At 32.3% G+C, this 13618-nt stretch overlaps 1 protein-coding gene across 1 annotated transcript; it reads right to left on the bottom strand.

Moving 5' to 3' along the window:
- On the bottom strand, nucleotides 9993-12552 carry LOC108660634. The gene is made up of 4 exons (XM_018114884.1): nucleotides 11985-12552; nucleotides 11469-11475; nucleotides 11235-11384; nucleotides 9993-10179 (listed from the first exon to the last, which is right to left on the bottom strand). The coding sequence occupies exons 1-4, from the start codon at nucleotides 12550-12552 to the stop codon at nucleotides 9993-9995; spliced, it is 912 nt and encodes a 303-aa protein (XP_017970373.1).

Raw genomic sequence — 13618 nt, 5'->3', positions numbered from 1 at the left:
GATGTTTTTAGTTGTTTATGGTGTTAAGTGTAAGAATTAAGCTTGAAATTCACATATTCCTCATGAGTTCATCATTGGTTGAATGTTCCTTGTAGAGTGTTGATGGTGGATTTGATTTTATTTCAAGTGAATTGGTTAGGAAATGATGAATTATGGTGAGAAAATAAAGTAGGAAAAATCATAGTGTTGATGCACTCCCCATGGCTGAATTCTCAAGAAGAAATGTGAGGATGATTTTGTTAAATTTTATGTTATTTGACTTGTGTTTGATGGTTTGGGGAATTGGAAGAAAAATGGAGTTAATTGGGGTTAAATTGGACGTATTGGGCAATTAATCAGGTGATAGATCAAATTAGGCCAATACCATTTTATTTAGGAACATAATTGAATTTATATTGAACACCATATTTAGATAGTTACCCGAGCGTTTCACATCCCATTTCATACATTAGTAAAGAGCCTGAAATAGATTTATAATGGTATGACACAATATATTGAATTATGTGTCATGTATTGTATATAGGTGGTGAGCTTTTTAGCAAAAGTAAAGAGATAGTACCCGAGGATCAAGAATCGGAGCACTCAAAATTCGATTCCCATTACAGTGAGTAACCTTACTATCATCTTAATTATCTAAAGTGGTTTTTATCCGATTTTGTGATTTTATGGAAAATGAGTTAAATGGTAAATCCTTGTGTTTTGTAATTAAAATGTGATTTAATTAAATGATTTTATAACATTGTCTTGAAATGAAATGATGGTTTGAAAATAGAGTAATTAGAGATTGTTTTCATGTGTTGTAAATTCATGGTTTGAATCGAATGGCTTATGACAATATTTGCATGAATGGCTAAATTGGTATTTGTGTTGAAATATATGAACTGTGTATTTAGCCTTGAGAGATTGGATTGTGATATAATTGCCATGTCACGCTATTGTAAATTTTATCGTATGGTGGGTTTAGCTTACTACAGTAGGCAGGTTCCGTGGACCAACCTATTAGAGAGGCACGGTAACCCCATTATATTCTTACCTCGGTCGGAGAGGTGTGTAAGGTAACTCCCGAGGTACAACTTTAGAGTTCACTTCACGCCAAACCACCACGTGAGGGTGAATTCAGGCAACTCTAAGAAACGGCTATGTTTTCAAAATAAAAACATGATTTATGCGTACATGACTTTTTAATAGCCTTGGCGAACTCAGTTGGGATAGCCCTAGGCCAAGGTATCCCTGATAACTAAGTATAAGAATGATTTTGGCATGAGCCAAAGTTTTAAGAAGTTCATAAGCCATGTTGATTACTTGATTTATATGAATTGATTTTATTTGGTTGAAATGAGTTGAAAAGTGATGAATTACAGTATGATGATCTATTTTAATTTGTCTCCATTTACTCGACTTTAGATACTTTAGATGAAATTTGTTTACTCACTAGGATTATATAATCTCACCACCTTCCTTTCCACCCATTTCAGGCTCAGGATAGTCGGTAGATAACTCATTTCGTTGAGGGCTACAGTTGGACTTGCATCCTCAAAAACTGTAAGTTTTCAGCTTTTGATACTTTTGGTCGTTCGTGGGCTCACGTGTCACTGTAAATTAAATTTTATACTTTGGTTATCTGTATTACAGTATGTATGAATTTATTTAGCTTTTACGCTACAAAAATTATTTACCAGTAACTCTATAAATATTATTTTATAAGAAAATAGAATATTTTATTGAATATTTTTATTATATTCAAATAGTCATAATTTCATTTTAAATGAATGTTTTAGACATCTAAACTTATTTTTGATTATGAAATATGTGTTTTCCACTCACATACTACATTTTTAGCTGGTTTCGTGATTTTCGAGAAAAAATGACCAAAATGTCCCTGTGAGACAGAAATAATTTTTTTTATTGATTTAAGTTGGAAATAGCTTAAAATCTTTTAGAACATGATATTTGAAAATGGTTACTCACAAGGAAAATGAGAAATTGATATTAAAACCTTACGGGGTTCCGGTTGACATTCTAGGTAATAAGTGTCGATCGGGACACCGCGACGGTTGTCACGGGCTCGAGGGGAGTACCAGGTCGTGATAGAAGAAGTATTGAAGGATATCATAATCTTAAGTCTGGTAATCACTAGAAGTTAATAAAATAATTTTGCTGATATATTTTATATTAGTTTTAGTTATTAGTTTATTAGTTTTAATTTTAATTGTTAGATAAAATTATGATATGTTAATTTTAGTAGTTAACAGTAAGAATTAATTCAATTCTCTGTGGGATCGACACTTTACTTATCACTATATTATCTTTGCGATACATATACTTGTGTGGACAGAAAATTGAACAACACAAACCCATTCACCTTTTTGACATATTCAATATCAACACCACTATTAAAGCTCCTTTAGCTAGTTAAACCTTGGAGCTTCAATGAAACCTAAGGTAATTCAAATGCAAAATCAAACCATAGTAAATTCTACCAAACTTAAGAATTTAACTAACATCCCAACAACTTTTCACTAATATCTTTCTAGACCTAGGTTTCTTTTATTAACATTTACATATTTCGAAGCCCATAACATAAATGGTCCACATTCAACATCAATATCTTCAATTATTTCACCAATTCTTGGATTTACTCTACTATGCAAATAAAACCTTAGCACATTTTCTTCAAAACCTAAAGTCAACCTCTAATTTTTTTTTCCAAATGATAAACCTATACTATAAATAGTCTAAATTCATATTTTTCTTACCTTGGTGAACTCGCGGTAAAAAACCAAACTCAAAACCTAAACTTTAAAAAAATAATAAAATCTAAAAATTAGAGAAAATATTTTAAAGTTGAAACCCATGAATAAAGAAGCTAAAATATGAAAATCCTTACCTTGACATAGTCTTAAAATTAAAGATTTGAAGTTAGAACCTTGGCACATGAAGATTGTGAAGAAACGAGCAAAAAAATGAAAGAGCGAGAAACTTTCTCTCACCATAAAGAGTTTGGTTCTTGGAGGAAGAAGAACAAGGCTGTTGAACTTTTTTTTTTTTTTGTCAATGGAGATGAAAGAAAGAATAAAGGAAGAACAATGGAAGGAAAAAAAATGAAAAACAAACATGAGTGCAAGGTTTTCTTAAAGAAAGCCTCAGGTTGGTGAAGAAAAGAAACAAGAAAATGTCAAATGGTAAAGTTACCATTTAGTCTTTTTGTCCAAAAAAATCATCCATCTATAACAATAGTAAAAGTAAGCCTCAAAGAGCTCCTAGCTTGACACATGGGAAGGTTTTTGGCTTGAGACGTGGACTGTCTGGCTTAAGGTTAGTGGGGTTTGGGTTTCGAGCTTTTGCTTGATTTTGGAGCTTTTGTTTCTGTTAAGTTGGCTATTGTTTTCTTTTGTCTAAGCTTTGGGCTTTTGGGCTTAACCTTAGGTTTTTGTCTATTTTTTTTATTTGATTGGGTTTTTTTTTTTTATTTTAGCTAAGGGTGTATTAAAGTTTTGCTCTTTTATTTTTAGGGCTTATATGCTTATTTTCTTCTCGCATTTCTTCATGTTTCCCGCGGCCAATCACTTCTAGATTTTTTTCTTCTCATGTCTGACTTCGTAATTTTAGTTTCAGCTTTTGCATTTAATTTTAAGTCGACTTGGTTCGGCTGTTAGGGATTTTTATGGGGTTTTTCATTTGGATTTGGGTTTGTTGGTTATAGGGTTTCTGTGGGTTTGTTAGTTCGACTATTGTCCTTTATTTATTGTTGTTTTGTTCCCTAGATAAGACTGATTCAAATAATTGAGGTTCAAAATCTTATTACAATTTTAAGTCTCAAGGTTTTTAGAATGGTTTTATAATGGAACAGTTGCAAATAGCAGCACATTCCCATATACCCTTGTGTGTGTGTGTGTGTTGTTTTTTTTTTTTACTCTTCAAACCTAATTTTTGTTCTGTTTTTATTGCCAACATAAATTTTTGATTGGCATAATCCTTGACTACTTCAAATTTCTTATCATATTGATATTATTATTTTTCCTTGGATATTGTTAATTGGATGTTCATACACACCTTCAAATATTATATTTGTTCTGTTAATGGTTTGTGTGTGTGTGTGTATAATGCATTGTACTTTTACTATTTTGTGTAAAATTCTATTAATTTATACAACTTTCACATTCACTTTATTATTATATAATAATTGTTTTTCTCCAATTCATCTACCATTCTTACAATATCTTTTTGGAAAACATATTAAAAAATTTATACCACAATGTCATCATTACATTCACACATTATTTCATTTGTTTATTTTAACCTACAAACTACAATTTTTTAATTACAATTTGACATATTATCCAAGAAACAAATGTAAAAAATCACTAAGTTTACTATAAGCCTATTTTTCAATTTTTGTTATTTTTACAATTGCAGATGAAAATGCCTTCTCCTTTTTGTATGAAGGCAGCAATCTTGCATCCATATTGTTAAATATCCACCACACAATTACAAGCTTTTGATCTACTTTTTACAAAGAAACTTATTAGCAAACCACTAAAATGCCTACAGATATAATTAGTGGTATATTTTGCAACAAAATATTTTCTACAATTGAAACCTCCGACGACTATTATATATGTTGATTAAAGTACCATTAGTCTATTTCTCCAAGTATCGTATACTACAGTTAAAAACAAAAATTCTATGTTTAGCTCATCCCAAGCGCAACATATAGGCAGCACGCTAGTTTTTGTAATTTCTTTTTTTTTATTCTCCAAATGAATTTAATAAATTATAAGATGAGTTTTCGAAAAAATATCTCCCAAAATTTTGGATTTAGTATGCTTGATGGAGCTCACCAAGTAAAAATGATGAAATTGCCTTTAGCAAAAAGTTTACATTTCTCTCACATATTTTTCTCTTTTAAATCTCCAATTTGATTTAACAAAAGTATACAAGAGATTTTTCATAGAAATAATATATTAAAATATTTGCTGAAACTCACCAAGAAAAAGGACAAATATACCCTTACCCTAGGTCACCACTATTACACTACCATACACGTATATAAAAATCTAAGGTTTCAGAAATTGGGAATAAGGAATAACTTCAACACCCAAAAGTATTTCAATCTACCCAAGTCTTTAAAAGAAAACCTATCTAACAAGGCTTGAACAAATTGTGGTAGAAAATAATTGTCATTACCTTTTAGAATTATATTGTCAACATATACTAGCATAAAAATATTAACATAATCTTTGTGGAAGATAAATAGTGAGGTGTTAGCAATTGAATTCTAAAAGCCATAAGACAGTAGAAATGAGTCAAGAACTATCTACCACACTCTAGTAGCTAGTTTGAACCCATAAATGGCTTCTTTAACTTGCAAACATAATGAGGGTGTGTTTTGTCTGCAAGAGCAGGAGGTTGGTTCATTTATACTTTTTTAGTGAGATCACCTTGAAAGGAAGCATTATTGACATCTAATTGATGGAGGGGCCATTGTTTAGATAATGCCAAGCATAATACTAATCTGATTGTGACTAGTTTGACAACTAGGTTGAAGGTTTCAATGTAATCAAATCTAGGCCTTTGATTAAAACCATTGGCCACTAATATGACTTTAAATCGGGAAATTAAACTATCAAGATGTCTTTTGATTTTGAAGATCCATTTGCACTTTATCACAAGTTGTTGACAGAGGAGAAACAAATTCCCAAGTACCATTTGCATTCAAAGTCTTGAGTTCTTCAAGCATTGCCTACTTCCACTAAGGATCTTTAATTACATGAGTGGCACAAGAAGGTTCAATATCTAAGGAAAGGAATGTTTAGTAATCATGTTTATTTGTTTAGGTTTAAAGATATTGTTTTGTGACCTAGTAACTATAGGATGAGTTCTTTATGGAATAGGATTTGAAACAATGTTAGTTAAGCTCAAAAGTGAAGGTTGAGATGAAAAGGATACTTGAGTTAATAGGGATGATGAAGAAGACTGAGAACACGAGTTTGCAACTTGTGGAAAAGTAATGTGAACTAGTATTGATGATGGAGTTGGTGCAGAACTTGTTGGACAAACAAAATAAGGCACAAAAATAGGAAAGAATCTATTAAAGAAACAAGAGAAGTGTTAGATAGATTCTTATTAATATGTTTGACATCAGAGAAAGGAAACTAAGGCTCATCAAATAAAACATGTCTTGATGTAAATATCTTGTAAGTGACGGGATCTAGGCATAAGTAAGCACCCTAGTGTTTGGAATACCCTGTTAAGACACAAGGTTTGGATTTTCTATCAAGTTTATACTTGCAATATAGTTTTAACCATGAATAATAGAGACAATCAAACACTTTCAATTTATGGTAATTTGGTTGTTGTTTAAAAAAACTTTCATAAAGACTTTTATCAACTAGAACTAAATAAGGTAATCAGTTCAATAGGTAGATAGCAACACCAAAGGCATAAGACCAATATTGAAGTGGCATGGAAACTTGATGAAAAATGGTGAGGCCTATCAGTTAAAATTCTACTATGCAAGTATACGTATCGAATAGATAGCATATAAGCAAGTAAAGTATCAATCCCACAAAGAATTGATTTAAAATTTTACTAAGTACTAAAATTAAAACAATTTAATCTTATCCAAACACTCAAAATTAATTAATTAACTAAAACTAATTAACTAAAATTTTAACCAACAAGAAAAATCAAAATAATAATAACTTAAGAAAATATCAAATCAAACAAGCCTAAGATTACAATATCCCTCACACTTCATCTAAATCTTACTCTTCTTCCTTAATTTATTTCAACGGGTTGAATTGCTAATCTAGAGTCCTAAATTATTTATAAGGGTCTCCCGACTCATATTATAAAAATATCGATTTTAACCAAACCACTATATCCCTAAGTGAATTAAAATTAAAACAGACTCATTAAGTTTAGGCTCTAATCTGGCTACATATGGCCTATAGATATATCCCAATCCTATACGCAAATCAATTGATATAATCATATGCTATCCCAATTTTAGTATACTCTAAACTCCCTTTCCCAAGTTTGTTTAGATTCTTAAATCAATTTAATTGGTGGCCAAGCAATTAAATGCATTAAGAACAAATTGGAATAAACAATTTAGTTCCCATTGAAAATAAATAAGAAAGAGATTAAAAATCTAGATTACATGTGAGTTCAATTGCAATCTTAGAAAAAGAAAATTAGCTACTCATGATTGCAAAAAACAAATAACATTATAATAAATTCAACCATTGAGAGTAACAAGAAAAATAAAATCCAAGGAAGAAAACAAAACAATATTTGTCGCCTTGATCTCCAAGTTTCAACCTTAACTCCTAGCTTCTTGAATCTCCCAAAAGTTGTCTCTCTAATGTTGTTAAACATATCCTATTTATACTAATAAACTTAACCTAAAGTTCCTTAAGTTGACCTAGGGTTTAATTGGGCTTAAAAGTGTAATGAGAGGCCCAAAAATCAATTGTCAATCTTTACAAATTACCATTCCCGGCACAGTACATCTAGCCATTTTCCAACATAATTTTCCCTATCTTCTAGGAAGAACTGGTTAAAGTAATATTCATAAAAGTTGTAGCTCTATCTCTTATCTTTCCAATGATCTAAGAATCTCATCATTTGGAGTTCTGTAGCTTGAGTTATGGCTAAAATATACAAGCAGACTTTCAGGTCTTTCAACATCTCACTTTCCAAAATCAAACCCCATTCTTTTATTACTACAAAAAATATAAAAAAACTAATAAATAATAATCAAATTAAAAAGAATAACATAAAATTAAAATAACTCATTAAAAAATAAACTAATTATAAAAACAACTATAAATAAATAAATTATAATTGAAAATTGAGAACTTAGCTAATATTTAATACCAAAATTGGACTAAAATAATTCTATAAAATAGAAAGATCACACCCTCAAACTTAAACTTTTGCTAGTTCTCGAGTAAAAAAGAATCACAAAATGAAAACTGAACATAAAAAAGAAAAAACCTTGAACAAGAGATAGAAATACCAAATTATGATTTCCTAATTTTTCCTCAGAAATTAACTCAAATTCCAACTTAAGGTAACATACAGCTAATCCTTAAATTCATGCATCAATTCAAGTGAAAACTTACTTTTTGAATGGACTTCCCGTGTGCGTGTGTGTGTGTGTGAATGCTCTCTTACAAAGAATATCATGCAATTCGGATTAGTTTATGCCACATCTAAGCATAGATTAGTACTAGGATCCCATAAGTTTGCTTTTCATCTCTCTCTCTACTAATGTAGATTAACACTTATTCAAGGATCAGTAGGTCTTTATCAAGCTTGTAATGTAAGGCTAGGGTCAAGGTATGATAAAAGATATATTTAGGCTAAAATTTACCCTAAGCAATTAATCAATCTAAGACATATAAAGAGCTCAATTCAATTTCTTTTGTAATAGCACCCCCAAACTTGGAGTAAACTTTTCTTTGTACAACATACTTTATTTCTTTTTTTTTCTTTTCTTTTCCTTTTTTTTTAACTCCCAAACTTATTTTTGACAATTATAAACTAGGGGTCATTTTCCTAACAACCATCACTTCTTTTTTGTTTTTTTTTTCACCTTTCTCCCTCAATTTATTCTTAGACTCAAATCATTCATTAGAAAGATTAAAATACTTAGAAGGTGAAATATTCAAATCGCTGGATTTAAATAGACAGGTCAAGGCTAATATAATTGTGTAATTACAAAGAAAAGGTAAATTAGGCTCAAAAAAGGATGACTAAGGATAAATATAACAAGGTAGGCTCAAAAAGGCTCAAACAATCTAAATATGGCCTAAATCACTTCCTATCCTAAGTGTTATCTAAGATTTCGCCTCAAGAGAGAATCAAACAAATTTTAGAATTCTTGACTTCATTATACTTTTTCATCAACATAAAATTTCTCTAAATCACACAAAAATTCTAAGTAAAATAGTATAGTGCTCAAATTATTGGAAGTCACATTCTAAAATAAAACTAACACAAGAATATCACATAAAATGAAATCATAACTATATTCTTCCCAAAAGCTAAGAATCAAAAGATAATTAAATTATCATCCTAGGATTGGGACAATCATGAATTTGGTGCAACTATCTCAATTTTTTTTAAAACACAATAAAACATGCAAAACATAAATATGCAAAACATATCTTAAATAAAGCCAACTAAAAAAATAAACTAACAAAATTATAAACCACTCCCCCAAACTTGGAATAAACATTGTCCTTAATGTGATAAAAGAAAGTAAAAGAAAAAGGACAAGAATATTCCCCTAACTTTGAAACTGCACTCTACATGTCCTCCACATCATCACCACTAAAATTGTCCTCAAAGTCAGAATCCGTAGGCAACGAAGGAAAAGTAGTCATATCCGTCCCAATGTATTCGACATAAGCCCTCATCATTTGTTCGATCGCTTGATTTTGGCGTTCATGACTATCTAATCTACGATCGATGCACTTCATCCATTGAGCAACACTACGCATAGGAGCCGCTTGTGAAGGTGGGGGAGCAGTTGGGGAAGAACTACCAGCGGCTGGTGCAGATTCCTCTAATCTCTTAAGAATGCCCATGGTGATGGGAATTTTTGGTTGTTGTAGCTCCTCTTTATCACTCCATTACACACCAGCTCTAGCACATAATGCAGTGATCAAGGAAGGCAAACCGATACCATCTCGTTTAGTACGAACCGTATGTAAGATGCCATGAGAGATAACCTTACCAACATCAATGGATTTGTGTGTGACAATGGCATAAATAAGCACTACACGATCCCTTATGACACCACTGATATGAGTGGAAGGGAGTAACCGTGTTGCTACAAAGTGTAACCAAACTTTTAGCTCCTTTTTCATGGCACTTCGTTTGAATAAAACTGGCTCACCATGTGATGTCTTCCATTGGGCTCTCTCAACACACAGCGTCAAAATAATCTCATTACAATCTTGATGATTGCCCAAGTACTACCCATATTCATCATTTTCAATATTAGGGGTTCCAAAAAATGCGTTGATATCTTGGCTGTGAAAAGGGACTCGTTTGCCACTAACAAATGCCACTCCATCAACATGCTCAACTGCATTTTCATAAAACTCCCAGACTATAGGCACCATTGCAGCTTCAGGTTGGTCACTAAATCGCTGCCAATGTCTATCACAAACCATGTCATGAATCTCTTTGTAAGGCAAGATGGGAATATATATTCCTTATTCGGGAATTGGCACTTTGTTGATCAAGGATGTATGATATCGTGCAGAGGCTTCGGTAGAGATGAACTTCGATCTATCAAAAGCACCACTGGAGCTTGGTTTGGATCATTTTGGTGTTATTCCTACAAAAAAAATTTAATTATCAAAACAAATCCAGAGGAAAAATATGCAAGTAGTTTTGAGTGAACAAGCATGAAAATATGAAAAATCTATAAGCATGAATTTAATTAATTCATGTCCAATTCAACAATTCAAATTCAAGATTTCCATTGACCATCTCACTTCTAAAGAGGCAGCATAAATGCTCTATTCCTCACAACATTAAAACAACTTTCTCATAATCATAATTTTCACAACACCACAGTCTAATTATAAAAAATAATAATAATTCTATAACAATGTACTCATCCAAAATTATCATATATGGCATGCGTGGCACCAACAATTCCAGAATTTATTTCTACCTGCTCAACCAGGCATTAAAAATTAAACAAACACATCATCTACCCACATCAACAAAGCATTTATCAATTATATTGGCAGCAAATAAAAATCCATGAATCCATTAGATGGGTAACAAGAATTAAGCACTAATCATAAAAATTTTCTACATTCCAAGCATAAATCATGAGGAAGTAAGAAAACCCATTAACAAACATGCACAATGGACTCATTCACTATGAAAAAATTATAAAATTTGCCATTAACACCAACCTCATCCTCTCTCTGCACAAAACAATTGAAAACTAAATATTGGGAGGAGGGAAGGAGGAGTGCTTACCTTAAGAATGCAATAAGTGCAGGATTTTAAGTGAAAAATAAAAAAATCTAAGTAGAAATCAAATGTAGAATTTTGGAGTGAAAAGGAAAGAGAGAGGCAAGAGAGGTGCAAGAAAAAGAAGTTTAGGGAGTGGGGCTAACGGTTCAAGAAAAAGAAAGAATGAAAAAAAGAAGAAAAAAATGGAGGGTTTTAAAGGGTTGGGGCTGGGCCTTGACCCAGCGTTGTGGCGTTCAAATGTTTTGCCAATCTTTTCTTTGTTCAGCACCGCGGCGCTCTTTTTAAGGGCCGCGGTGCTGAAACATTCTATTTCGTGACCAATCCGTGCTTTATCCAATGCCGTGACTCTCCCCTTGAGGGCCGCGGTGCTGAAACGTTTTGATTCAATGGCAGTTCCTTGCATATTTCAAGGTCGCGACTCTAACTCTCTTTTTTTAACTTTTTTTTTAAACCAATTACCTGCAAAAGGAGACATAAACAATTAGATTAAGAGAAATAACTCAAAAAGCATGAAATAAAATAAAGATGAAAATAAGTAAGGTTGAGGAGCTTGGGTTGCCTCTCAAGAAGCGCTTCATTTATAGTCTTTGGCTGGACGGACTTGGACTCTAGGTCATGTCAAGTAAATGTATTAAGGACTTTTGACGATTAATTTTGCCTCCCCATTAATGCTTCAATCTTTGTCCATTGACTTTAAATTTTCAACCATTTGTCCCCCTAACTTCAATTGCTCCATATGGAAGTACCTCATTGACAATGAAAGGTCCCAACCACCTTGATTTAAGCTTTTTCGAAAATAATTTCAAGTGAGAATTATAGAGCAACACTGATTGTCCCGGTTCAAAGCTTCTTTTAACTATCTTCTTATCATGCCATTGCTTTGTTTTCTCTTTTATAGAGTTTGGCATTCTCATAAGCTTGAAGGCCAAATTCATTTAGTTCATTTAATTGCAACAACTTTTGCTCACCTGCAGCTTGTAAATCAAAATTTAACTTCTTCACGGCCCAATCATTGTGTTCAAGTTCCACTAGCAAATGACAAGCTTTGCCAAAGACCAACTTATATGGAGACATACCAATTGGGGTCTTGTAAGCAGTCCTATGTGCCCACAGTGTATCATCCAATCTTCTTGCCCAATCTTTTCTTATAGGACATGCTGTTTTCTCCAAAATCCTCTTGATTTCTCTACTCGATACTTCTGCTTGGCCACTAGTTTGAGGATGGTACACAGTTGTAACCTTGTGTTTAACTCCATATTTTTCCAGAAGTGTATCAAAATACTTGTTGCAAAAGTGACTTTCCTCATCACTAATAATTGTCCTTGGCGTGCTAAATCGAGTGAAAATATTCTTCTTAATGAAATTCATCACCACCTTCGAATTATTATGAGGAAAGGTTGATGCTTCAACCCACTTGGAGGCATAAACAACAGCAAGCAAAATGTATTTGTTGTTATATGAAGATATGAACGGACCTATGAAGTCAATACCCCATGTATCAAAAATTTCTATCCCTAGGATGTTGTTGAGAGGCATCTCATGTCACCTTGAGATATTACCCACTCTTTGGCACCTGTCACAATGCAAAACAAAATTATGAGCATCCTTAAATAAAGTAGGCCAATACAAACCTGATTGGAGGACTTTAGCAGCAGTCCTTATTCCTCCAAAGTGTCTTCTATATTCTAAAAAATGGCAATGATGAAGCACACTTTGAATTTCTTCTTCCAAGACACTTTTTTTGAAGATCTGGTCTTTACACTACTTGAACAAGTAAGGCTCATCCCAAGAATAAAATTTAACATCATGCAAAAATTTCTTTTTCTGATGAACATTTAAGTTAGGGGGAATAATATTGCTTACCAAATAATTCACGAAATCAACATACAAAGGAAGTGATTTCTTCCCAACTTGAAGGATTTGTTCATCAGGAAAAGTCTCCCTGATTAAGGTTGAAACCTTACCTTGATCTTCAATCCCCAATCTTGAGAGGTGGTCTGCCATTTGATTTTCTGTTCCTTTTTTGTCATGAATCTCTAGATCAAACTCTTATGGAAAGAGGATCCACCTTATCAATCTTGGTTTAGCATCCTTCTTGGCAATCAAATATTTGATAGCTGAATGGTTAGTGTACACTATCACCTTTGTCCCCACAAGATAGGAGCAAAATTTTTCAAAAGCAAAAACTACAGCCAATAGCTCCTTTTCTGTTGTAGTATAATTTTTCTAGGCCTCATTCAAAGTTTTGCTAGCATAATAGATGGAATGGAAGAGTTTATCCTTCCTTTCTCCCAAAGTAGCTCCCACCGCATAATCACTCGCATCACACATTAGTTCAAGAGGAAGAGTCCAATCGAGACTAATTACAATAGGTGCAAATATTAATCTTTTCTTCAATTCATTAAAAGCAACAAGACATTCATTATCAAACTTAAATGGCACATCTTTTTTCAATAAATTGCAAAGTGGTTTAGAAATTTTTGAAAAGTCTTTAATAAATCTTCTATAAAAACTAGCATGACCAAGAAAACTTCTAATACCTTTGATATTTATTGAAGGTGGTAATTTCTCAATTGCCTCAATTTTTGCTTTATCTACCTCA

This window comes from Theobroma cacao, chromosome 2 (genome assembly GCF_000208745.1).
Source record: "Theobroma cacao cultivar B97-61/B2 chromosome 2, Criollo_cocoa_genome_V2, whole genome shotgun sequence".
Taxonomy (NCBI): Eukaryota; Viridiplantae; Streptophyta; class Magnoliopsida; order Malvales; family Malvaceae; genus Theobroma; species Theobroma cacao.
Note: the sequence above shows the minus strand (reverse complement) of the source record. Positions and strands in the feature narration are given on the sequence as shown.

Bases quoted from the DNA above. Each gene is read 5' to 3' on its own strand.
- LOC108660634 (XM_018114884.1), bottom strand. From the start codon at position 12,552: ATGCCTCTCAACAACATCCTAGGGATAGAAATTTTTGATACATGGGGT. The intron at 10,180-11,234 runs GTCAAGGCCCAG...GGTTTGTGATAG, and splicing joins TTTGAACGCCACAACGCTGG to ACATTGGCAGCGATTTAGTG.